This window comes from Saccostrea echinata, unplaced genomic scaffold (assembly GCF_033153115.1).
Source record: "Saccostrea echinata isolate AGI-Se365-2 ecotype Australia unplaced genomic scaffold, CSIRO_AGI_Sech_v1 ptg000033l, whole genome shotgun sequence".
NCBI classification, from domain to species: Eukaryota; Metazoa; Mollusca; class Bivalvia; order Ostreida; family Ostreidae; genus Saccostrea; species Saccostrea echinata.
Window position 1 is genome coordinate 4,961,339 of NW_026889782.1, and position 26,396 is coordinate 4,987,734.

At 33.1% G+C, this 26,396-nt stretch overlaps 2 protein-coding genes across 2 annotated transcripts in view; one reads left to right on the plus strand and one right to left on the minus strand.

The window, feature by feature from the left end:
- The first annotated feature begins 5,905 nt into the window (after positions 1 to 5,905).
- LOC133198044 (fibroleukin-like) lies at positions 5,906 to 12,024 on the plus strand. The gene is made up of 5 exons (XM_061334199.1): positions 5,906 to 6,194; positions 8,951 to 9,087; positions 9,931 to 10,027; positions 10,893 to 11,066; positions 11,777 to 12,024. The coding sequence occupies exons 1-5, from the start codon at positions 5,906 to 5,908 to the stop codon at positions 12,022 to 12,024; spliced, it is 945 nt and encodes a 314-aa protein (XP_061190183.1).
- Positions 12,025 to 23,204: 11,180 nt separating this feature from the next.
- LOC133198584 (uncharacterized) overlaps positions 23,205 to 26,396 on the minus strand; it is a 37,754-nt gene continuing 34,562 nt past the window's right edge. Inside the window, exon 7 of the mRNA XM_061334650.1 lies at positions 23,205 to 25,171. Within this exon, the coding sequence (XP_061190634.1) occupies positions 24,153 to 25,171 (1,019 nt within the window). The 3' untranslated portion in view covers positions 23,205 to 24,152. The remainder of the gene's footprint in view (positions 25,172 to 26,396) is intronic.

A 26,396-nucleotide genomic window follows, 5' to 3' on the forward strand; every position in this document is an offset into this window, starting at 1 on the left:
AGATGGCTTGGCCTATGATGCTGAATTGCGTAACTGAATTCCTGTAGGTGACGGGGATTTCCTACTCTGGCTCCACCGATACCGAAAAAAGTAACAGGGGGTAGGTGTTCAATGTTGAAAATGTCATGAGATGCTCTGTGAGAACCGATAAATTGGTTGAAACGTCTAACATGTGAGCTGCCAATGCAGAGAGTAGTCATATTCCGTAGCTGTTGATGCGGGGTCACGTGATCAAATCGTTCATGAATGTAACACCACACATTAAATTAAGAAAACCGATGTAAAAGTCTGTTCCACAGAAACAAGTCATATATAAATGTAAAACGAATTAATGTTGCACGTCCTGTAATGTAACACAGTGCAGTTTCGAGTGTATTTACACGCACTACACAGCTCTGTTTTGATGCAGATGAGGGCACAAAAATACACAGAAATTTTTTAAGCGAAAAGTTACTTGTAACGTTACCTAGAAGTACTGGATTTGATCACTGAGATTGCGTCTCACGTCCGGTGCATGAAAATCTAAAGGATACCTGGATCGCAGTCGCATAAAAACACAAAAACACACAAACAAGACTTCCCCAGACTTCTATTTACCATGGAAAAATGGCGACTGACGTTATGCGCATGCGCGGCCAACAGCTAGCGCTCTACATTTAGAAATCAGCGCCAAATTCAAACTAATTAACATATCAATATCCTTAAACATGTTATTGTCATAAATATGTTTTTTTCAGAACACAATATTCATTCGCTCAATTATTGACATCTAAGACAAAAGAATGATTTGTCTTGATTTATGATGTTCAAAACTCTGGATGGCACACATTTAATGTGAACCCAAGATGAACAACTATCGCACTGAACCCATGACACCTGTTCACCTTTCTCCCCACTATCATTCTCTTGCATGCAGACACAACATAAAACTTTTTTTTGTTTGGGGTTTTCTGTTTTCTTTGTTCTTGTGTAATTCTTCTTTCTGTTGTTTTTCCTTTTCTCTTTTTTGTCTCCTCTCTTCTTTCTGCTGTTCTTTACTTTATTTTTCCTCTAAGGCACATTTTTTTTCCCTCAAAATATCATCTGATGTTAATAATCGATGACATGTAAGTTTCTTTTTTTTCTTAGAAATGACTTCATTGCAACTTGTGTTGGCTTTTGGCGAAACTATTTTGTTGATTTCCTCACTGACTGCAAAGGAAGGAAGGTCTACATTTAATACTGTGGCAAGGTGTAAAAGATCATCTGGGGATGTCAGTGTGAATTCTCCTTGAGTCACCAGATCTGGGTTTGCATTTTCAAGAGAGATCTCTGCTAACACTGTCCCAAAGTTATCGTTGGACACAGTTGAGCTTCAAATACTGGTGCTAGTTGAAGGTACATCTGTAGGAGGATTCAAAGATGAAGCGCTTAAGAAATGATCTGCTGAGGAGAAAGCCATGCCTACATCTGAAAGTTGCTGACTTGAAGATGGAGAAGTCACAGGTGGTACAGCAACAGCTACTTCAGAATCAATGGTAGATGAAAAAGAAGAAGTGAGTTCAGGAACATGTGGGGGTGTAGGCTCAGGCTGGTCAAAGGGTCTACTGGTGAGGAATGCTTCATCGGGAATAGCAGACATACTCAGAGGATGAATACTACATGCTTTGAATCCTGTCTTTATGTTGTGGGGAGTAACAGCAGCATTCCAAGCTAAAGTAAAAATGGAATGCCAGGTCTCCTTGGTTATTAGATGGGAGGGACTGTCAGAGAAGAATTCTGTACAGGCTTTGTTGTAAGCCTTTGACAGGGGCCCAAACACCATTCTGTCAAGAGGCTGCAACCGAGCAGTGGTATGTGGGGGAAGTGCAAAAAAATGATTATTATCTGCCCTTGCAGTTTTTAGGAGACTGAAAACCTCATGGTTACTGTGGGAGTCTAAAATCAGTAATTGGGGACGGTGATCTCCATAGTTTTTCAGGAACACTTCCTGAAACCACTGGTTCCCAAGGATGTCGCTCATCCAATCTTTCTTTTGATAAGCCTACACTGTACCTGGAGGAGCATCAGATGTACGAAATGATTCTAAACTTCGTCTGCTTTTCCTTTTACGATGACTAAGGGGGGCATTTTTTGTCCTGCTGCATTAACACAAGTCATCGTGCTGATACTTTCTCATGAGTTTGAAATTCGTCCGGGTAAGCTTCTTGCCCCTTTCCTTGCGCAGTTGTAGGAGAATGCTCAAATTGTAAAACCTTTTCATCACAGTTCCATATTGCATAAGGTTTATTCTGAAGATCTAAATCTGACAAAATATGCCCTAGATCTTCAAAATTTGAACATGGCCCTACTAATCACAAAGCCCATGTCCGCTGCAGTCATGGCTGTTTTTACAAGTTTTTCCTCTATCTCCGATGATAGAGTTGGGGGCTTTCCAGGTTTAGCTCCTGTTTCTATTTTCCCTTTGACAAGACCCCCAGGTTTAGCTCCTGTTTCTATTTTCCCTTTGACAAGATCATGAGTCGTTGTTTTGGGAACCTGGAATTCAGCTGCTGCTTTTCTGAGTTAGAGTTGACCTGTTTTTTACAGCATTAATGGCATTTTCCAGATTCTCTTGGGAATACCTTTGATAGATGTTTTTCCTTTTTTTTTTGCCATTTTCCTGAAATTTTAAACAAAATTTATTATTTATATTTATGCTTATTTGCTGCTATTGTCATAGGAGAAGGGGGTCGTTTACCTAAGGATCTTTAGTATAATTAAATTTACATAGTAAAGTAACTTACTGAAATATCTTAAAGGAAAATGGAACAAACCCTACCATGGGAAATTATCCCCCCCCCACCCACCCCCACCCCTTATCAAGATAGCTTGTTTATGTATATTTATCAGGGCCTGGGAAGGGGCCGCGCCATGCGCCATATGCGCATATTGTCGAAAAATGGCGCAATGAAATAATGGTGCGCAGCGCCATGCGGGGCGCCCCACAAAATGCGGGTATGCATGTTTTATTACTTTGTAAGTTCATCGCAGTCCGCTCTATCTGTATTCTTCGTAGAAGTTAGATGGAATCTGTGATGTATTATATAATAAAATCGGAACCATCATTCGGCATACTGACATCCACTGGCAAAGAAACAGTTTTTTTTCTTCATGTTGTGCGATTCATAAGTGTCAAGTCATTTTCGACGATTGATCCAGCTTTGCAAAAGTCACGCACATGGAAAATATATACCTTAAAATCAAAAACCATTTACAACGAAATCCACTTATTTTAGCCTGTCCCGTGATCTCTAAATTGGCATCGTTAAAAAATGGTGCTTTTGGTTTCAATATAATTTTTCTAAATACTAGTTGGTTAGAATTTAGATGACGATTGACTGAAGTTCTTATAAACGGAAAAATCATTTGCACTAGTCAATGTCATATGACTTGTCAATTCCTATCGCATTTTTCTTTTTAATTTTTCAAATTTTGTCTGAGATATTTGCATTATCCTATAACATCATACTATGATTTATTTTAGAATGGCCCCAATATATTTCCCCTTGGCCCCTTAAATTTCAAAATGGCCCCTTCATTTTATGAACATTGGGACCATTGGCCCCACCTGTTGCTTGACCTTCCCAGGCACTGTATTTATGTGTATATATTTTGTTTGTTGCTGTTTCTTGTTTTTGTTCTTAAATTTTTATTTTTTTTGATATTTTTTCAATAAAAACTTCCCAACACCCCTGGATCTACAGTTGATAAAAGTAGTAGGCCTTATGTGTGTAGGCGTACAACAGCCCCCCCCCATTACCTTCCCCCTTTCACTTAAGCAAAAATATACCAAATATACCAATTTCCTTTTTTTATTTAAAAGAAGGAAAAATTAATTTGTTGTAAAAAAGAATGCTGGCATCAAACATTAAACTGCATAATCGACTGTAAGAATTTTAAATTTTTACGAAATGTAAGTGGTGTTGTAAATCCGGACACCAACATTTATATTCATTAAATATGTTTATAGCTAATTTACTGTATTAATAGTATAAAAAGTATATCTTTAAATTAGTTCTTTGCACTTATTTTACTTGTATATAGCTTAGTTTCCTTCATGAGTGACTTACCTTTGCTGTTTTTGAAGATGCAGGGCAAAGCGAAAGTAGCAACAAATGGGCGTCTTTAACAACACGAAAGGTGAAGGTCGTTTATTTTGGACAACCAATCACGGTACAGTGACGCATGTGCATAAAGTTAGGTGTTTTCCTGATTCTAACATCGTAAATTATACAACAATTAAATATAAAATAAAAAATCAGAAGACAAAAACAAACAATATACGTTTTATTCAAGTGTCCGAAGTATTACACCTGTCCGAATTAGCAACACTTTCCCCAATTCTTTTGGTTTTTGAATGGTCTCTTCTTTGGTCTTCTTTTCTTTCTTTGAAGTTGGTAAATCAATTTTTTTTTTTCAATACGCAGCATACTTCTCTTTGTTTGTGTATTTCTTTAAAACGCTCCATTTCTTTTACTATTTTATTTACTTTCCAGAGCAACGAAAATCTACTTATTTCCGAGCAGCATATTTCTTAGAGTGGGGGCGGTGGGTTGTTCCTGTAAACCCATTAATATATTTATGCATCTTATTATAGTGTACTTGAGTACAAAGTCTATTGAAAATAGACCACAACTTTAGGTACTAGTAGTGATTTTTAAAGAATTGCAGAATTTTTACTTTAACTAGCCATTGAGACACCTTTCGTCATAATCAGAATTGTAAATCTAGGGTCGTCCATTTGTGTGTACAAAGTCTTAACGATACCAAAACTATAGGAGGAGGAGATTTTTTGGTAAAGTGTTTTGAAAGACCGACGACTGACACTCTACATATATATAACCGCGTAGTCTGGGTCTTAAAAGGTATGTCTTTGAACGGGTAAAAAGGAGTGTTTGCAGTGAAATGAGTGACGCTGTGGGCAGGAAGTAGTAGTGCCGTATTCCTAGGGCTCTTCCCGGAAAAAAAATCAAAAGTAACGAGAAATTTTGTTTCCGAATTTATTAGAATTTTTAACGATGGACAACAATTTAAACACTCAAGGAATAAACGGATGTGGCCAGTAATGAGTCGGGCCTCCGAACTAAAACATACAGTTCAGATACTGATATATAATATATGAAAGATTTCTTTGACAACTAGCAAATTGACAAAATGACATGTGTTGAGCAAATTAGTCAGTGAAAAGTTTTGATAAGATGGACATATAAGAAAGATAAATAATTACATGAATATTTTATAAGGTATTAGAAATTGGTGATAGCGCTAACACTCTGCCCCTTTGTAGTTGTCAACAATTGTTCAGATAGTGTCACAATGCAATTCAGTAAATAATTCAATATTTCTAAGCGCAATGATAAATAAAGATTTAGAACTAATCTAAATGAAAGTAACTGATAAAACGTATTAAAATTCAAAATAAAAGTCCATTATTAGATTTGTAAGAGTTAATTCTGCATAGTGATATATATATCAGAATTTCTGGTGTCTGACTAATAAAGCCTTTATATTTTTAATCATAATGCTTAAACTACAATAGTTTACAAGAATTGTAGGCTAGAGCCGAACTGTTTAATGTTTTACTCATAAAATATTGTCTATACTCATTGAATTAAAAACCAATCATGATATATATCATTTCATCTAATCTTATAAGTTTTAAATTTAATATTTTTATGTTGAATTATTCAAGCCAGAGATTCAATTATTTTCGTCTACGAAATCGATACTTCATCGATAGTAAAATATAGAATACGTAACGAATAGCCAATCACGTTTCCCTAATAGGTTCACGCTCTAATACTAGTATTTAAACTTAGCCAAAAGATTCAATTGGCAAATTCCACTAGGAACGCAGTAGTTCGTGTTATACACAGAATACATTATGAGTAGTTTTTCAGTTATCTGTTTATTTGTTGCTCTGTTTACGGCGTCTCAGGCAACCGAGATTTCGCGGGGGTATTCTGCAAAGCTGGAATTTGATGATGTTAAGTCAAGTAACGAACTTTTAGGAGAACACAAAGCTCAGTCTTTGTGTGCTTGCTCTGCTATGTGTCAAAAGAACTGTGGCCTATTTGGATACAATCCTAACTTGATGAGCTGTCGTACCCACAAGAAGATCTTTACATCTGAAATGTCTAATGAGACAGGTTGGAGATACTATTCACATCACTGTATGTATTACTTTTGTTTTAATTTTCTAGTTTAATGCACGTATAAAAATAATCAGCTGATGTATATGATTGCACATTTAGCATTTTGACAAGATTCATCAATTTTTAATCTAAATGACAATATAATCTTCCAAAGTAACTTCAAAAAGACCATCACAACTCTGTACAGTCTCCCCTTCCATTATGATTCCAAATGTTTACCATCATATTTTGAAGTCCTATATTTTCTTCATCTCAATTTCTGTTAAATATAGCTTTTGGCAAATCTCAAATCGAATTTATACCATTGGGCTTTGTTAATATCCTGATAATAGAAAAGAAAATGCACTTTTGAATAAATCTTAAAAATAACATTTCGCTTTCCCTATGCTTCCGTCGAATCCTAAAAAATTTCAGGATTTTCCTTATTGGAGTGTAACATTTAAAAATATATATATATATATGAATATGGTTTCCTCCAGTTTGGTATAAGAAACTCGTACAATAAATTAAAGATATTGCCTGACGGATTTTTCTGCTCTTCAGTGCTACATGTAGAAGTAAACAATATTATGAATGTATGTAGACTGCAATCTCAGTGTCTACCGTTTGAGGGTGTTGGGACGAACTTTCCCACTTCATTGTCGAATCAAAAAGCATTGCATTCAGGTATCTGAATGGGATCAGTATTTATAATTTGATTCATTGGAACTGCACAATTTTGATATTTGTAGCATGAAATGTATGAGCATTCGCATTCCTATGATTTTTTTTTAAACAAGAGCAATGCAAAGCGGAGCATCCCCTCCCAGAACACATCGATCCTGATGTAAATAATTCAGAATTACTCACAAGCGCTTTCCTGGATCTCCCCCAAAACGTCTTTGCGAGGGGATACATGTAATAAAGTTTCCAGGCATGGAATGAAGATTCTAACATTCAATTACATTCATATCATAGGTCATAATCGTATCTAATGTATTTAACGATGTTTCAATCATTATACACTGTACAGTGTATTATCAGCGGAAGATTCTTTCATTGTCTTAAAGGTATATTTACATCACCGTATTCAAATATTTAATAAATCAAAAAGTCAAAAGTACTTTAAAACTCTAATATTTGAAAATTATAGGAGTATAGATTTAACTGAGATGGCGAAAATGGTGTGCGGGTGGATGCAAAAAGGGTACAGCATACATGTATGTCCGGATAAATCCTCCCACATATTTCCAGAAGGAAGTTCATATTTTGCAGATCAATTAATTGTACATATGAGAGAGATGTGTATTTAGCTTGTACTTTGATAATTTATGAGAAAAATACCAGTTGATGAACTTAAGTCATTTATTTTTTAAAATAATGCATGTAGGTTACACTATATGTCAAGAAAACTCTTCCTATTTTTTTTTAGATGGGAAGTTCTTTTTTGCAGGTCTATTGTACATTTATGGGAAATGTGCATATACATGTAGTACTGGATTTTGATTTTTGATCATTAATGGGAAAATACCAGCTATTGCATATAGGGCACCATTTGTTTGGATAACTCCTTATACTGTTTTAAAGATAGGAAGTTCTTATTTTGTGGATCAGTTGTACTTGCATGTATATCAAAGATATGCATAGTACTTTGATTTCCATTTTTGATAATAATGGAAAAAATACAAGTTAATTAACCTAGGTTTTTTGCAAAATGTTGCATATATAGAGTACATTATTTGTCCATGTAGAGTACATCATTTGTCCGAAAAAATCCTCCTAAAGTTTTCAAGATTGGAACTTTTATTTTGCAGATCAACTGAACAAATATCAAAAATGAGCATATTATTTTGCAAAGCTGTCAGCCCTTACGCTTTTGTCGTAAGGCGTCTAAATTTACCTATTTATCCTGACGATCTCCTTTTTCTCTCCGTTAAACGTTTGAAATACCGGTATAGTCATAGCTGTCCACCTTCAGTTTTCACTATTATAATACAAAAGTCATAATCCTTACAGCGTTTGCTTGTATTTCCATTGTCATTGTCCGTTTCTATGCTAACTTGCGTTCTAAATCATTTTAAAGTGTATCTAGTGGCCGGAGGCTTTGGGGGCCTCTGGACTTCCTCCTGACGATTTTTCATTCGATGATGTTGGCAGCTCTGATTTTGATTTTATATTTTTGATAAAATATGAGAAAAATTCCAGCTGTTGAAATTTTTCATTTTATGATTATAGAGTACATCACTTGATAGCTTATCCTACAGTTTTCAAGATGAGTATTTTTTACTTTACAGATCAATTGCATATATACCTGAGATGTTCATAGTATCATGTTGTAAATTTTGAATTTACTAGGGGGAGAAAAATGCAAAATTTACAACATGATAATAGTACTGAATTTTGACTTTTGATTATTTTAGTAAAATACAACTTGTTGAACTCGATCATTTTAATGTTCATAGGGCATATTGATTATGTTGGGATGTCACTTCCTACAGTTCTCAGAGAGGAAATTTTAAATAAATTATGTGAGAAATACCAGTACTGTTCGCGCAAAAGAAAACCCCATTTGCTGTCACATTGACAATTTCCCCCTTGTTGATTATAAATCGCAAATCAACAGCAAACAATCCCGATTTGTCTTGCGAATTTATATATAAAGTGTATGTACTACGTAATATTTGTATGTAAGTATGCAACTACCTGAGCTTGACTCGGTCAATTTCCTTGTCAAGTGACATCTATATGATAAAGAGGCTTGTTTTTTTTTTTTTTTTTTTTTTTTTTTATTTTAGTTTCTCCCTTCGATTGCAAGGACCTTCTTGAAAATGGACAAACTAGTTCTGGAGTGTACGCCATTTATCCTTATGGAACTGGATCCCTTCCTGTCAATGCTTACTGCGACATGGAAATAGAGGGCGGAGGGTGGACGGTATGTAGTTTTTTTTTTTTTATAGAACAGCTGTTTGACTTGTATATTTTATTGTTCAAGAGATTGGTGAAAATTTACAGAGATTCGTGAAAACCTACATCATGAGTCCACAGTAAAACTCGCCCGTAATGATTAATTATATGTAATTCATGCGCGGATCTAGAGGGGGGGTCGGGGGGTCCGGACCCCTCCCCTGGAATTTGCAGAGTTATTAAAAGTATATACTGGAGCAAGTAAAAAATGACTTTGGACCCCCCCCCCCTAAAAAAACGTGGACCCCACCATCACCACCACGAAATAGTTTTTGTTTGTTTTGTTTTTTTTTGTCAAGAAATTTTTGGGTTGGATTTTTTTTGACTGCGGTGGACTCCCCCCTGGAAAAAATTCCTGGATCCTAGCCTGTAATTTAACTTCAGGTTTCGAGATTTTTCCCCTCATAAAGAGACGTCGTCTGTTTTAGGTGAAGTACCACATATTTTGAGTTATGCATACATGGCGCTTATGGCCGTAGCAATGAGTGGCCTTTATCGTGCCAACCCCTACCCTGACGAGACTTCAGTTTCTTAGGACTCACCTGAAAGACCCGTGACGTTCACTTCTAGTGTCGGCGCCTGACGAAGGAACAGTCAATACCTTTGTTAAACGTCTTAGGTTTGACATGGCACCGGATCCAAAAATCGAACCCGGTAACTTCCGATCACAAAGTGAAGACTCCTACCCCTAGGCTTCCGCGACAGGTCGCATATATAATGAAGTTGAAATATATTAATTTTTTTCTTACATGAACCTATTAAAAACGTATATACTCATTTCTATAATATCATTTTTGTTTTACTTTTGAAGGCAATCCAAAAAAGAGTAGATGGATCAATAAGATTTGACAGGAACTGGACAGAATACAAGAATGGATTTGGTGACCCGGAACGGGATGTCTGGATAGGTAAATATGATAACGGGTAAAAATTGAAGCCTTTATCCCCTCCCATGTTTGAAAAAATGTGAAGGAACATATTAAACTTAGAATCGAATCAAAGATAATATTTTAAGATGCTATCTTTTATGTTCTGCGATATAAGAGAGGTTTAGCAAAACAACGGTTCGTGTATTTATACATGTTACAGGGGATTTCATCCGGAAATCTGTGGGTAACGCCATCACTTAACTTTTGCTAAGAGTGACATTAACATACGCTGTAGATAGCCGAGTACCCATAAGTTCTAATTATATCTCCTCATTTGTTGTTTATTTCCTTTTCTAACTCCGGGGGATCTAAAGAAACTTATGAATATATGTTTTATCGAAAAAATATTAGTTCATTGGGTACAACATACACTAATCTAAAATTCAAGATTATAAAAGCTTTTTTGAAATTACTCGATACACAAGTATTTCATTGAAATATTGTCTTTCATAAGTTGAATAGCCTACAACAATTCGAAATTATCCGAAGATCAGATCAAGACTCATTTAACGTTTAAAGAACAAGTAAACGTATACGTTTTCAATGCTAGGTAAATCCCTGTATTAAAAGGAACATGCTGTACTTGTACACGTAGACGTTGGTTTGCTAGGTGTTTTAAGTTATTTACTCCTGTATTATTTCATTCATAAATTTGATAAGTTCATATAAATATATAGTAAGAGAATAGGGAGATTGATAAAAAGGAGAATTTCACTGAGAGATAAGATCATTCTAGAATAGTCTTTAATGAAATTTTTTCGAATAAGTTCAGAATATAAATCGATTTTTCATTAGAGTTTTTTTAAAAATATGTATAATTTAATTTCAATAAATCTTAATACAGGGAATGACGTAATCCATCAGTTAACAAGGGGAAAGAACTCATCCCTCTATGTCTCCATCAAATTATCGCAGGGTGGGTATCGGCAACTGTACGAGTTGTACGAAAGGTTTTCTATTTCCAACGAATCAGAAAAATATAAACTTTTTCTGGGGGGAAATGCGACGGGAACCTTAGGTAAGTGATGTGTAGGCAGTGTACCTTACATTGATTGCTTATATATTATTTAATAAGTCAGCAGTATACATGTATATTAATCGTATGCCGGCTAAAATACGGTCATGCAGAAGAATATGATTTAATGTCCAAAACTCGCCTGCCCGACTTGCCATTTTTTGGGTTGTACCTGTCCTGTAGGCTACCTGGATTGCCAGTAAAAAAAAGTCTTCCACTCTAAATTGCTGTATTCTTTAAAGAACTCCCTGGCTTACCGTAGTAATCGCTGTATCCAGCTAGAGTATAAGCTTTATTTCTAGCGGTTGGTGTGTACCTTACTGGTCTGAAAAACTAATTTGGATGACGACCAAAGAGCTACCCCCTCCATTCACCTCGAAAAAATCGTATATTTATAGTGCATAAAAAGTTCATTCTCCATATTTTTTAGCTCTTTTCTCAAATATTACTATTTTAGCTCTTTTCCCAAAATACTACTAACCGTGTGTACCATTTTTCTTTTTGTAAGCAAAACATTCCCAGCAACTCGTTGTTAATAGCTCCTCTGAATATGGTCGTCTTTTTTTCCAGAACATTGCAGATTTGCCGTTTCTTCTCTCTAGTACATAACGTTTACATGTGGAATGACATATCGCTTTGATGAAATTTTCCGTACGATTTTTTCTTTGATGCCTCAATCAATATACAATAAGATTCATTTCTTAATTCTGTAGGTGAAAGTATGATAAATACGGGGAATCCTTACCACAATCTCTCGGGGATGTACTTTACTACTCTGGACAGCGACAATGATGAGTGGAGCGCCGGAAATTGTGCCAGTGGAGGTTGGTGGTTCAACTCCTGTCACCTGGCCTTCCTTAATGGTTTCTGGCGTTTTAAAGGCTGGCAGTACCCTTGGTATCCTCACGTTAATGATGGAAGGTATGTGACGGAGACCATGATGCTGATCAAACGTCACTAGGTACGTCTTTGATTATTTTCCACTTGGTGTTTGTTTAATATTTTTACCGCGCGATCGTTCGGGTGAGAGCAGTTTAAACCATCAAAGACCTTAAGTTTGCATAGCTTAACTTTTTAACTCTGATCAACCTTTTCAACCTTCAACCACACGAGACAGTTTAGAGTTGTAAGGTTTTACACAAAAAATGTGCTTAAATAAAAAAAAAATTGCAGATTTCAGTTCGAATTTCCTCTGTTCTCAAGTTAATCTATATAGCTCGCTTCGTGCAGCTCGTTGTGCTCGCTATATTCATAAGTCAGAGTTTTTGATGCACATGCTGAGGGATGGAAAATTTATATTTCTATTGATATAATATTTCTATTATAATTTCTATTATATTTTTTGAGAAAGAAGATGTATCTTTCTTTAGGTTTATATTTCTGAAATATATTTTTGTTTCCAGATGAAAAGTATACAAAGAAGCCATGTGCACGGACTGACGATTCATGAGAAGTTTATTAAACGATAATAAAACATTCCCTCAGAAAGAGACTCTTATTATCTGTGTTAATTATTGTACTTGTATCAATTTAAACTTGAATTTATGGTTTTGAAGAAATTTGGAAGATTTGTAAGTCATTGTTATGTGGACTTTTGCAATTACAATTTTCTCCAAAAATGTAATTATTTCGAATTTTCTATATTTAATGTACATAAAAAAAATATATTTTTAAAATATCATAGAAACAGAAATAACAATGAGTCCTTATATATATATAAGCTGAACACCACTCTTAAATAGACATACGCCATATAAGTTTTCCTATCTCCGATATGAGTACTGGGGTGTTCGTTTTAGTTATCTTCCATTACCTTTATTTACATTTTATTGCAGTTGATAAGTGTATTTGTTTTACCGACCATGTATAATTGTCCAAATGTAACAATCACCTACAATATCAGTTTTAAGAATAATCAGTAGACCAAGTATATTGGTGAAATCAGTAAAAGAATGAAATAATTCAGGAATAATTATTTCAGTGTTGTTACTGTTATTATTTGGATTTTTATTATTGTTATTGATACACATTGTTATAAGTTGTTTTTTATGCTGAAAATATTGACACCTTTCATTGCCTAGATAAAATAAGACATATATGTGATATCTATTCTTAATTTATTTATTTGTTATTCGTGTTGATAGATTTAAAATTATTGTTATTATAAATTATTAATATGATTTCTGTTATACATTATGAGGACTGTTGCTCAATGAATGGAAACTCTGGTTGTTAGTTTTGGAAGTAAAATTCAATAAATTCTGAAACATTTTCATTCAACTTATTTATGGTTTACAACAACAGCATATCACTATCTCTTTAAACATTAGGAAGATATACATTGTACTAATAAATTTGGGAAATTATATAATATTATAAATATGGACTCAATGGACGGTCGATATGCATTTAAAATGACCCAGGATGACAGATATTGACCTCAGATACACGTAGAATATCGACCTCGGTCAATATATGTCATCCTGGGTCATTATAAATGCATATTGACCTACATTGAGTCCATATTTGTATATTAAATTCGTTGAAATAAATTCTAAAATTCCTTTTAAAGAAATTAAATTTGTTTAAACAAATTCTAAAATTTGTTATAACGAATTAAGTACGTTCAATCAAATTCAATAATATGGGGCCTATAAAAAATATATATGAAGTCGATATAACTATTTATCGAATTCAATTTGCTATAACAAATTAAGGAATTCGTTTTTATGAATTTAATTCGTTATAACAATTTTTAGAATTCGTATAACAAATCTAATTCGTCATAACAAATTTTTAAATTTATTATAACGAATTCAACAAATTTGTTATAACAAACCGAATTCGTTATAACGAATTCAAAGAAAATGTTATAACGAATTAAATTCGTTATAACACAAATTCGTCAATCAGTTATATCGAATTCAAAATTATTTTTTAATAGGTCCTAAATGGGCTTCCGTAAAATAAAGTTTGTAATAACGAAGTAATATCATTTAAACAAATGATTAAGTTTATAAGATGGAATTAAATTCGTTGAAACGAAATCGACAATTCAATTTGTTTATTCGAATTCATATTTCTTCTATAGTGACTGTCTCTAAATTTTGAAATATCAATAATACGAATTCATCAAATTTGTTATAACAGAAATAATTTGTTAGAATGAGTTCAAAAAGATGGTTATAACGAATAAATTTCATTTCCAAAATTCGTTAAATCGTTTCAGCAGACAAGGCTTATAACTATACAATCTTCGTTTTTAAGGCTCGATCATTATTATAACTGTATTTTAGAAGAATTTGATTCTAATTCTACGTCTGGATATTTGACTTATAATCACAGTTCACTTTCTAGGGATTAAATTCTTCAAATTTACATTTCAGTCTTTACTACTTTAAACATTCAAATCAACCAAGGTGAATTCGATATATACTACCTAAACTAGACTCCTAAACATAACAAAAGCCCTTACGACAATAATTGCCGGGTTTAGCGAATGCCCTACCCAGCCCATATCTTTACTCCTCATTAAAATATTAACTGTAGTGAAGGGAGGACTTCAGACATATTGTGCTACAACATATTTTAGAAGTGGTGTAAATCAGATCTGGATTCTCAGGAACTCTGGAGAAAGTTAATATAATCTAAAATCACCCAATTTTCAAAAGCCATAAACATCAAAACGTACGACTTTTTTTTTTACACTTCATACAGCCATTCCTTACTATAAATTTAAAACTAGGCATTTTGATGTCATAAGCGCTTGTTTCTTCAATAAAAATGGATTCCGATAATTCTCTAATCTTGTGAATGGTCATCAGCAAAATAATTTTGTTAAAAATCAGTCTGATTCAAAACACAAGTACTTTGAAGTTGATATGAAAGGATTCTTTATTCCTCATTGTAATTCTTATGCTGTCTTTGGAGACCAAATAAGTTTGTGCCTACCCTTTTAATACTATACGCCAACTAAAGAAAGAACATTTTATATTTTAATTATCTACTATAATATTATATATTTTTTTCCTATTTCAAAAGGGAGAGAGAGGGCTATTTTTTCTTAATTTATTTATTATGACTGCTGAATTTTCTTAAGTTATCTCAAGTTATGCAAAGTACAGTAAGGCAAAATCGGAAATCGGTTAAAACGAATTAAAGTTGTTAAAACAAAGTTTAGAATTCGTTTAAACAAATTTAATTCATTAAAACAATTTTTTGAATTCGTTATAACGAATTCAACAAATTTGTTATAACAGATTAAATTCGTTATGACGAATTCAAAGAATTTGTTATAATGAATAAAATTCGTTATAACAAATTCTACAATTCGTAATATCGAATTCGTAAATAATTTCTGATTGGTCCTAAATGGGCTTCCGTAGGTTCATCTTTTTCTTTCACTTTCTCAAATATTTTTTCTATTACTTTTTCTTTGTCACAGTCTAAGGTATGTTTTACTATTTTAATAACACTCTGAGATATGCTAACTTTTTGTCTTTCAAACTAAGGAATGTTCTACTTTAAGATAAGTTTCACTTTTTTCACACTCTCAGGTATGTTTTGCTTTTTCTTTCATACTTTCGGATAAGTTCTACTTTTCCCACACACTCTTAAATGGTTTACTTCTTCTTTCATACTCTCTGATATATTTTACTTTTTCATATCTCAGATATGTTTTTATATTTTTTTTCAAACTTTCAGAAAAGTTTTAATATTACTTTTTTTCACATTCTCATATATGTTTTGTTTTTTTCTTCCACAATCTCAGATATGGTTTGCTTTTTCTTCCTTTTACATTCTCAGATATTTACTATTTTTGCATTTTCAGATATTTTCTATTTTTCTTTTAAAGATGTATTTTTTGACTCGCTCAGTTATTTAGATTTTTCTTTCAAACTCTCATATAATTACTTTTTTTTGGATGTCAACGAATAATCGACTATTCGACTATCAGTCGAATGGACCGATGATCGAATAACGAAACGACATTCGAATAATTAAATTCAATAAAAGAGTGATAAAGAGATGGAATTCTCATCCTAAAATTGAGAAACTGTCTTTCCTCAGACACAGACGATAAGATAATTTTCCTCATTAAAAACTGCCTTTACATGTAGAGAGTACAGTAATTAGAAATGCTTCCCTTCCGCGAGAATTATTTGTCAATTAATATGTTGCTTTTGTAATAAAATTATCTCGCTTTACTGCGCTTTCTTTGTAAAATTATTAATTGGACTTGATCTCATACCATGTACCCATTATAGCTGTGAAATGTTTGGACACTACGGTAATTATTATAAAATTAATATTCTTTTACATATTTTAAAGGCATTTGATAGTTGGTACAAAAAGTATATTCAAATATTTAACATTATCACAGACACCGTGTGTGCCCCCTCGTTTTAATAAGCTTTTAAAAAAATATATCGTACTGTCATTTTTTATGCTTCCTAAAAAAACGACTTTACAGGCCGATTTATGAACATGATTGACGGGGAAATCATATATTTTGGTGAATTAGCGGTCTATATTTAGTAAATATAAACACGCTATCCACATTTTAGGTCCATGTGAAAATCTGTGTGTAACATTTGATGTAACTTTTTAATAAATTTAAGAAAAGGGGATTTGGGGTTAAATATGTCATGTACCATTGAAGTTTGAAATAAAATTTTAGTTTCCGAAAAAGTTTCGAATATATTCGACTATCGTTCAATAATGCAATCGAATATTCGACTAAAGAAAATAAATATTTTGACATCCCTACTTTTTTTATTTTAATTCTCTAAGATATTTACTTTTTACTTTAACTTTCTCAGATATATAAGTTTTCTTAAAGGCTATTAGATATGTTACACTTTTTCTTTAACACTCTCAGTTATTTAAACCTGATGACTTCATTTTTTCAGTCATCAAATTCTCTTACTTGTGAAGCAATATACCCTTATCACCTTCATATGGGGTTTTAGTTTCGCAGTTGATTCGATACGCAAGAGCATGCTCTGCGTATGAAATATATGGAGATAACGAACAGTATTCAAGCTCAAAATTCCATTAAACATTGCGAAATAGGAGCAGAGCAAACACGAACCTCAAAACATCAGAAGTGGGATCAGGTGCCATTGAGGAGTGAGCATCCCCTGTCGACCGGACACCCGCCTTGCGCTCCTTGTCATGATCGGGAAATAACGGAAAAATCCTTCGACAATTCAGTGTGTAAATAATGACCTAACAATTAGTATGAAAAACGTCAGTCAGCATTTGACTCAATGATAAATTGTGTTCGCTGACAAGGTCATTGTATCGACCATAAAACTTAAGAAATGATGACTTTAAACGAGACTGCTGATATTCTTGTTTCATCAACTTGTTTGTCAATAATTTACCTCGTTTTAGAAATTGTACATACGTAGAGCATGCTCTTGCGTATCGAATCAACTGAGAGATATAAACCCCGTATGCAGGTGATGAAGGTATATTGCTGCATAAGTAAAGGAAGTTGACGATTGAAAAGTTAAAGTCATCACGTTTATCATAAAGCTTGGCTGTTATATTACCATTGACGTCTTTTTCAAGTAAAATATCCAAATATGAAATAGATGTGTCAGACTCTGTGGTATCTTTTATCTCAAGCTCACCAGGGTATATCGTATCGACTAAGAATGGAAATAACCATTGTTAATTGACAATACGTCGTCGATATATCTAAATGTCGAGTTGAAGGCCACAGCAAGTGAATTCTTCTTTTCACGTATAAGATTTTGGACAAATTCTGCTTCATATGAATACAAAAAAGGTGTGCTAATAACGGGGCGCAATTGGTACTCATGGGAATTCCAATAGATAGTTGGAAGACCTGGTCTCCAAAATCCATATAGATATTGTCAATCAGAAACTCAAGCATCTTTTTAATGTCAACTTCAGAGTACCTGTATGTACAATCAGAATGTTTTTTAACAAAATAATTTTGCAAATGACCAATGACAAGGTAAGTAAATTTACGATTTCCATTTTTATTGAAAAAGCAGCTGTACATGTCAATGATATCAAAAAGCCTGGACTTTAATTTATCGTGAGGAATGGTTGTGTATAAAGTTGAAAAGTCGTAAGTTTTAAGCTGTTGATTTTGGTAAAATCTTGTGATTTCAAATTTTCAAAAGTTCCTTGGTATTTTTAAGTATCCACATCTGATTTACACCACTTCTAGAGTATATTGTTGCACAGTACTCTTGAAGTTTCTCCTTCACTACTGTTAATATCTTAGTGAGGAGTAAAGAAAGAGGCTTGGTTGAACATTTACTGGAACCCGCTATGTTAGTTTGTTTGTTTAACGTCCCTCTCGAGAATTTTTCACTCATATGGAGTCGCCACCACTTGCCGGTGGAGGGCTACAAATTTGACCTATGCTCGGCACTCTGGGCCATTGAACAGTGAGGGATCTTTTTCGTGCCAGCACCTACTGTGACACGGGACCTCGGTTTATACGGTCTCATCCGAAGGACCGGTCTCAACGTCCCGCAGTGGTCAATTCCTTACTCCGCGACTCTAGAGCAAACGCTCTAACCACTGCACCATGCGGGCGACGAACCCGCTAAGTATTTGTAAGGATTTTTATGAAGTTTCGGAATCCAATATAGATATGGTAATTCAAATTCATTTTGGTTGTTTAGAATATTAAAAATATTCAAAACTGACATATGATTTTGAAGAATTTCTTCCTTAGAAAGGGAACTCTGAGTATAAGTTGGATTACCACTTGTAGAATTAAATCCAAGTTCCTCTAAAATACATTTAATATAATGAGCCTTACAAACAAAGACAATGTTGTTACCTGCTTTGTCGGCAGGGACCAGTACGTACTGATCATTTCTAAAACGGGGGAAGCGATTGACAAACAAGGATATCTGCACTCAAGTTTTGAAGTCATCATTTCGCGAGTGTTATGGTCGATAAAATGACGTTGTCAGCAAATACAACCTATCTTTAAGTCAAATGCTGACTGACTTTTTTACTAAATCATTGTTAGGCCATTATTTACACACTGAATTGTATACGGATTTCTTCGTTTTTCCCGATCATGACAAGGAGCACACAGGGGGTGAGACCGGTTGGCAGTTTATGCTCACTCCTCCATGGCACCTGATCCCACCTCTGATGTTTTTGGAGTTTTCGTGTTTGCTCTGCTCCCGATTTGTATTGTTTTAATGGATTTTGAGCTTGAATACTGTTTGTTAACTCAATATTTGAGATATATCTTTTACTTTTCTTTCAAACTCTCAGATACATATTTTTTGCTTTCATTCTCTAAGAAATGCTTTGATTTTTCTTTCACATGATTAGATATTAACTTTTTTTCTTTCACATTCTCATATATGTTTTGCTTTTTCCTTTCGCACTCTCAGACATTAACTTTTTCCTTTCACATTCTCTTTCACACAATTTCTCTTTCACACTCTCAGATGTTTTCTCAGATATAAAGTTATTCTTTCACACTCTCAGTTATGTTCTACTTTTTACTTTCACACTCTCAAATACTTTTTTTTTTTTACTTTCTCACTCTCTAAAATATGTTTTACTTTTCCTTTCACACTTTCAGATATGTTTTACTTTTTCTTTCACACTCTCAGTTATGTTCTACTTTTTACTTTCACACTCTCAAATACTTTTTTTTTTACTTTCTCACTCTCTAAAATATGTTTTACTTTTCCTTTCACACTTTCAGATATGTTTTACTTTTTCTTTCACACTCTCAGCTATGTTTTACTTTTTTTCTTTCACACTCTCAGTTATGTTCTACTTTTTACTTTCACACTCTCAAATACTTTTTTTTTACTTTCTCACTCTCTAAAATATGTTTTACTTTTCCTTTCACACTTTCAGATATGTTTTACTTTTTCTTTCACACTCTCAGCTATGTTTCACTTTTTTTCTTTCACACTCTCAGTTATGTTCTACTTTTTACTTTCACACTCTCAAATACTTTTTTTTTTACTTTCTCACTCTCTAAAATATGTTTTACTTTTCCTTTCACACTTTCAGATATGTTTTACTTTTTCTTTCACACTCTCAGCTATGTTTTACTTTTTTTCTTTCACACTCTCAGTTATGTTCTACTTTTTACTTTCACACTCTCAAATACCTTCTATTTTACTTTGTCACTCTCTAAAATATGTTTTACTTTTTCTTTCACACTCTCAGATATGTTTTTCTTTTTCTTTCACACACTCAATCATGTATTACTTTTCCCTTCACATTCTCCAATATTTTTACCTTTTCTTAGCCACACTCTAAGATTATTTACTTTTTCTACTACATTCTCACATTTTTACTTTTTCTTTCATACTCACAGATATATTTTACTTTTTCTTTCACATTCTCAGATATGTTTTACTTTTTCTTCAATACTTAGATATTTAGTTTTTTTCTTTCACACTCTCAGATGTTTTGTATTGTTTTAAATAATCAGAAACTTACCTTTTTCTTTCACACTCTCAAGTATTTATTTTTTTTCCTTTCACACTCTCAGATATGTTTTACTTTTTCTATCGCTTTCCCTGATATGTTTTACGTCCTCTGTCACACTCTCAGGTATGTTCTACTTTTTCTCCGATATTTATTTTTTGTCTTTCACACTTTTAGATTTTTCAGATATTTAATTTTCTTTCATATTATCAGATTTTAATTTTATCTTTCACTGATATCCTCTGCCTTTTCCTACACTCTCTCAGATATTAAATTTTCTGTAACACTCCCAGACACTAACTATTTTTTTTTTATCACACTCTCCGATATACTCTTTTTCTTCCACACTCCGATATACACGTTTTTTTTTCTTTAACACTCTCCGACATTTACTTTTTTTTTTTTTCAAAACTTTAGTGTTTTACTTTTTTACTTTCACATCTTCAGACATTTCCTTCTTTCTTTCACATTCTTCTAATAGATATTTTCTTTTCCTTTCATACTCTCAGAAACCTATTTTTTGCTTACACTCAGATAGTTTCTTTCTTCTTTCACACTCATAGATATCTAATTTTCTTCCATATTAACTCTTTTCTTTCAAACTCTCAGATATTAACATCTTTATTCACACTCTCAAATATTATCTTTGTCAGACTTTCATTTATATACTTTTGTCTTTCACACTCTCATACATTTACTTTTCTCCTTACTAACTCACAGATATTTACTTATTTTCTCTTTTACATCTGATATCTTACTTTTTTCACATTCTCATAGATTTACTTTTTCCTTTCACATTCTCATATATTATTTTTTTTTTTGCACTCACACTCTCATCTTCTTTTTCTGCCTAGTATCCGATATGTACTTTTTCTTTCAAACTCTCGGATATTTTTTTCTTTAAGACTCTCAGATATTTACTTTTTTAATTTAAGACTCTCAGATATTTACTTTTTTTATTTAAGACTCTCAGATATTTACTTTTTCTTTCAATCTCATAGATAGTAAATCTTTTTTTCTTTCACAATCTCAGATATTTACTGTTTTCTTTCATACTCTTAGATATTTACTTTTTTCTTTTCGACTCTTCGATAATTATTTCTTCTTTCAAACTCTCCGATATTTACTTTCTTCTTTCAAACTCTGATATTTCCTTTTTTCGCACCTACAGATGTTCTACTTTTTCTTTTACACACTCATAAATTTCCTTTTAAACTCTCGGATATTTACTTTCATTTCCGTATTCTCAGAGAAGTTTTAATTTTTTCTTTCACACTCTCAGATATTTTCTTTTCCTTTCACTCTCTAGATATTTTCTATTACTGTAAACCAACTTTTATCCGTAAGCAAGAAATATTCCAGAGTTTCTCGACCTTCCTTTACTTGCGAATATTTCTCGTCGCGAACAAATTATTTGCCTAAGTATTTATGCAGAATGTTGCCTCATTCCCGAAATAAGTAATCTAGGATCGATTCCAAATTGAGGAATCGCGAATAATAATTAGCTTACAGTGTCTCTTCCACTCTCAGATGTTTTACTTTTTCTATCATTTTTTCAGATCTTTACTTTTCTTTCACTCTCTCAGATCCGTTTCACTTAAGAAATATGTTAACTATTCCTTATACATACTTCATTAACCATACAAATTAGATCATGTATAAAAAAAATCATTCAGGAAAAGTAAATATTTGGAATATATCTAGTTTTATTGATTAGAATATCCAAGAAAAGATATTAAACATATATCTTAAGGATAAGAAATTTCTTTTAAACTTGCATTTTTATATCGATGCTTACTAGCATTATATTGATTTCAGTGATATAGGGTATGTACATCTACTATTTTACAATTGATTATTTTTCTGAAACATATTTATGGAAAATTGTAAGTAAAAGTTGCATAATTAATATTTTTTGCTTACATTTCCTTAAAAACCCCCTGATATTTTCCAATATCATTATATAAAATGTTATTAATAATAATAATAAACTTAAATGATGAAACTTTGAAGAAAAAAAATACACGGGAAGAAGTACACGACTTTGTGATTTCAATTACACTTTTGTTAGAATATTCAGTGACTTAAGTATTGGTTTGCAGAACTGAGGAGTGGACAACCTTTTAAAAGTATCAACTGCTGTTCCTAGGTACAACAAATTATATGCTAGTGACTAGTATACAAAAGAAGCATAAACAAACTACATCATCATTAGATGATTAGTTTCCTGCATCAGTGTGATTGAAGGTTTGTTTCAAAATTGCTTTTGCCGAGTTTGTTTTTTGTCAAATTTGATATAGCAAATAAATTATATGGAATAGAAAACAGCAGAAATGAGCATGTGATTTGTCTAGAGAATCGTAGATGCAAACTTTGCCAAAGTAAAACGTAATTTTCAAAGCGGCGTATTTTAGAGAGAGGGAGTGTTCGGTGACTTTCTTTGGTTCAGATTGAACTAGAAATATGTCCATAGGACATGACTGCCCCGCCAAGGGTATACTGGTAATGCAACATGAAAATTTGTATTAGTGTATAAAATTTGATGAAAATATCTTGAAAAGTTTCTTTAAAATGGAAATCTAAAAAGTAGGATATACATGATAAATTCTCACCAAATTATGTATAAGTGCATAAGCTTACATAAATATATCTTATATAATAAATGGTTTCTTTAAAACTAAACAAAATATAAGAAAAGTGAGGTCAAGGTCACAAGAAGGCTCAAGGTCAAACATTTCTGATGCAATTGAATAGTTCGCACAAATATGTATCAGCATATTAAGTTTGATTAAAATATTTCGAATGGTTTATTTAAAACTAAGTTAAACACTAATTTAAAATAAATGGAGTTAAGGTCAAAGGAAAGGTCAAAGTCAAAAAATGTTGATGCAGTTGAAAAGCTTACATCAGTATGTATTAGCATACGAAGTTTGAGAGAAATATTATGAATGGTCTCTTTAAATCCGAGTTATACACAAACTGATCAAATTGAGGTCAAGGTCAAATGAAAGGTCAAGGTAAAAAATGTTGATGGAGTTGAATTGCTTACATCAGTATATATCAGCATATTAAGTTTGATAACACTGTCCTGAATGGTTGCTTTAAAACTGAGGTAAGCACTAATTGAAGAAAAGTAAGGTCAAGGTCAAAGGAAAGGTCAAAATCAAAAAATGTTCATGCAGTTGAATAGCTCTCATCAGTATGTATCAGCATTTGAAGATTGATAAAATTATCTTGAATGGTTTCTTTAAACCTGAGCTAAACACTAATTTGAGAAAAGTGAGGTCAAGGTCAAAGGAAAGGTCAAGGTTATAAAATGTTGATGCAAGCGAATAGCTCTCATCAGTATGTATCAACATATGAAGTTTTATTACACTATCTTGAATGGTATCTTTAAAGATGAGCTAAACACTTATTTAGGAAAAGTGAGGTCAAGGTCAAAGGAAAGGTCAAGGTCAAAAATGTTGATGCAGTTGCAGAGCTCTCATCAATATCTATCAGGATATGAAGTTTGATGAAAATATTTTGGATAGTTTCTTTGAAACTGAGCTTTGAAATGAGCTAAACACTAACTTAGGAAACCGGCGGGGCATAAAAATGAATCAGCTACAATATGTATTTGCGTTATGCTTCAAAACTAGTCACAGCAAAATCCGATTCATCTGTAGATGAGGAATTCAAAACATGGCTTTTAGCAGATCCAAGGGACGGTAATGTGCTGATGGACTTTCTGTGAGATGAAGAAACTCTGTTGTATGATTTAACAAAATCCTCGTTACATAGATTAGCTATCAACATTACATCCTGTGGATCATGTCCTTCATTTATATAAGCGATCACAGTTGCTCTAAGGCATTGAGGAGAGTACTTGTTTGACACACCCGCGTCCTTGCACAGATTAGGCAGAATTGTTCCAAACGTTCGCTTCGCTATGGGTTTTGCCGTAAACCATTCTTCGTTTACATCTAACCAAACATCTTTCCTGTAATTATTGAAGAGCCTAATGGCGTTTTTGTCTGTTTTCTTGATTAGCAGCCTAAGTAGTTTTACTGGACACACACCACTGCCGGGCGCCACAGCATACAGTCTTTTGTCTAAATGAGCCTCAGCAACTCCATGATTTCTTCCCAACGTTTCAGGTTTAATTATTGCATATTCACCAGTTCCATCTGTTTTGAATTCGAAACTATCTATTTTCAGCTGATGAAAAAACTCCATATAATTAGTAACAAAATGAATAGAAAGTAAATACCATACTGCCTGGCGCAAGATAACAGCAGACTCTGATGCGACTTGAAGGTAGGTAGAAATTTTCTTCAGGTCTTCGTGTTCTATGAGCTGTGGCTGCTTGGTTGGTTTTGATAATCCAAGTCGTAACCTTTCCTTAAAAAGTCCTTCCAGTATTCCATTAGTGGCACGGAACTCTTCTCCTTTGACAATGTCAATTTGTCTTTTCAGATCAGAAAGGTGGCGGTTAATGGCAGCTCGGATGCTTTTTAGTGTGTTCTTTTGATAAATGGTCTCATCTGCGTTGGTAGCTTTAGGCCTAGCCTCACAGTAAAATCGAGATAAGAGATTGGATAGCGTGGATGGATCTACAAGTTCCATATCTAATTCTTTTCCAAAACATTCTTTGTTCCAATCTGAAAACAAGAGGCAAAATTGACAAAACAGCTCACCTTAGTCAAACAAGTTTTGGTGTTCTTACAAACAGATTTCAACCCCCTCTTTCTGTGTACATATAACTTAACGCATCTTGTGGTCCCATTTTATGTCCAAGGGGTTATGTTACTAGTTTTACTGGAATCCAATAATATTAAAATGCTTTACTATCAATATAAATAACATGATTTTCTGCTCTAAAGAAGATATTTAATGTTTGCCTTTCCTGTATACAAATGTTGCTTAAGATTCGCTCTCTGACCTTTGCTCTATCATAACGCAAGAATCTTTTTTGGAAAAAAGAGGACTATGGGCCACAACGCTCACCCGAGTCACTAATGGCCCTGCTAATTTTTATCACAAGATTACCTCTCTCTCTCTTTCTCTCTCTCTATATATTTGATCGCCTTATGTGGCCCGATCCTATACAAGGGGGTCATGGCTAGAACAAACACTTGAATCTATACTTTTTAAGGGTGCTTCCATATAGATAAAACTCTTCAGAAGAATATTTGTATAGATTTTTCATATTTATTCTGTGTAAATCTGTGATAACTTATTGTAGTCCCAACTACCCCAGAGGTCATGATTTAAACAAATTTGAACTTACATCTCTTTAATGATGCTTTCATATTTATACGATTAGTCATCTCTTTGCTCTTATTTAGAAGATTTTTATAAAATTTTTACCTTAATGCACTTTCATATGGAGCTTTAATTATTTATCATGACCCCACCATATCCCTGACGGTCGTGATTTGCACAAAATTGAATTTACACTACCTGTAGATGCTTTCATTTAAATATGACTAAATATAGCTATGATGCTATTGAGGAAAATGTTTTAAATGAATTTTCATATTTTCCTATATAAACTTCTTTTATGTCAAGGTTAAAGAGTAAAAAAAATAATGGTTCCAAAAGGAGTATCTTGTCACAAAGAATAAACATGTGAAATAGGAAAGCCCTAGCATCAACCATTCAAAAGTTATGGACAAGGTAAAAGTTTGTTTTTTTTTGAAAAGTATGACAAACTCAAAGATCAAGGTCAAAGTAAGTGATGCTTAAGGGGAGTTCACAAAATAAAAAAAATAATAATAAAAAAAAAAGACTTGCACAATATGAAAGCCCTAGCATCAACCATAAAAAGGTCATGGCCAAGGTTGAGTTATCAAATGAATCATGAATATAATAAAAACTTCAGTA

Bases quoted from the DNA above. Each gene is read 5' to 3' on its own strand.
- LOC133198044 (XM_061334199.1), top strand. From the start codon at position 5,906: ATGAGTAGTTTTTCAGTTATCTGTTTATTTGTTGCTCTGTTTACGGCG. The intron at 9,088-9,930 runs GTATGTAGTTTT...TTACTTTTGAAG, and splicing joins TAGAGGGCGGAGGGTGGACG to GCAATCCAAAAAAGAGTAGA. The intron at 11,067-11,776 runs GTAAGTGATGTG...TTAATTCTGTAG, and splicing joins AAATGCGACGGGAACCTTAG to GTGAAAGTATGATAAATACG.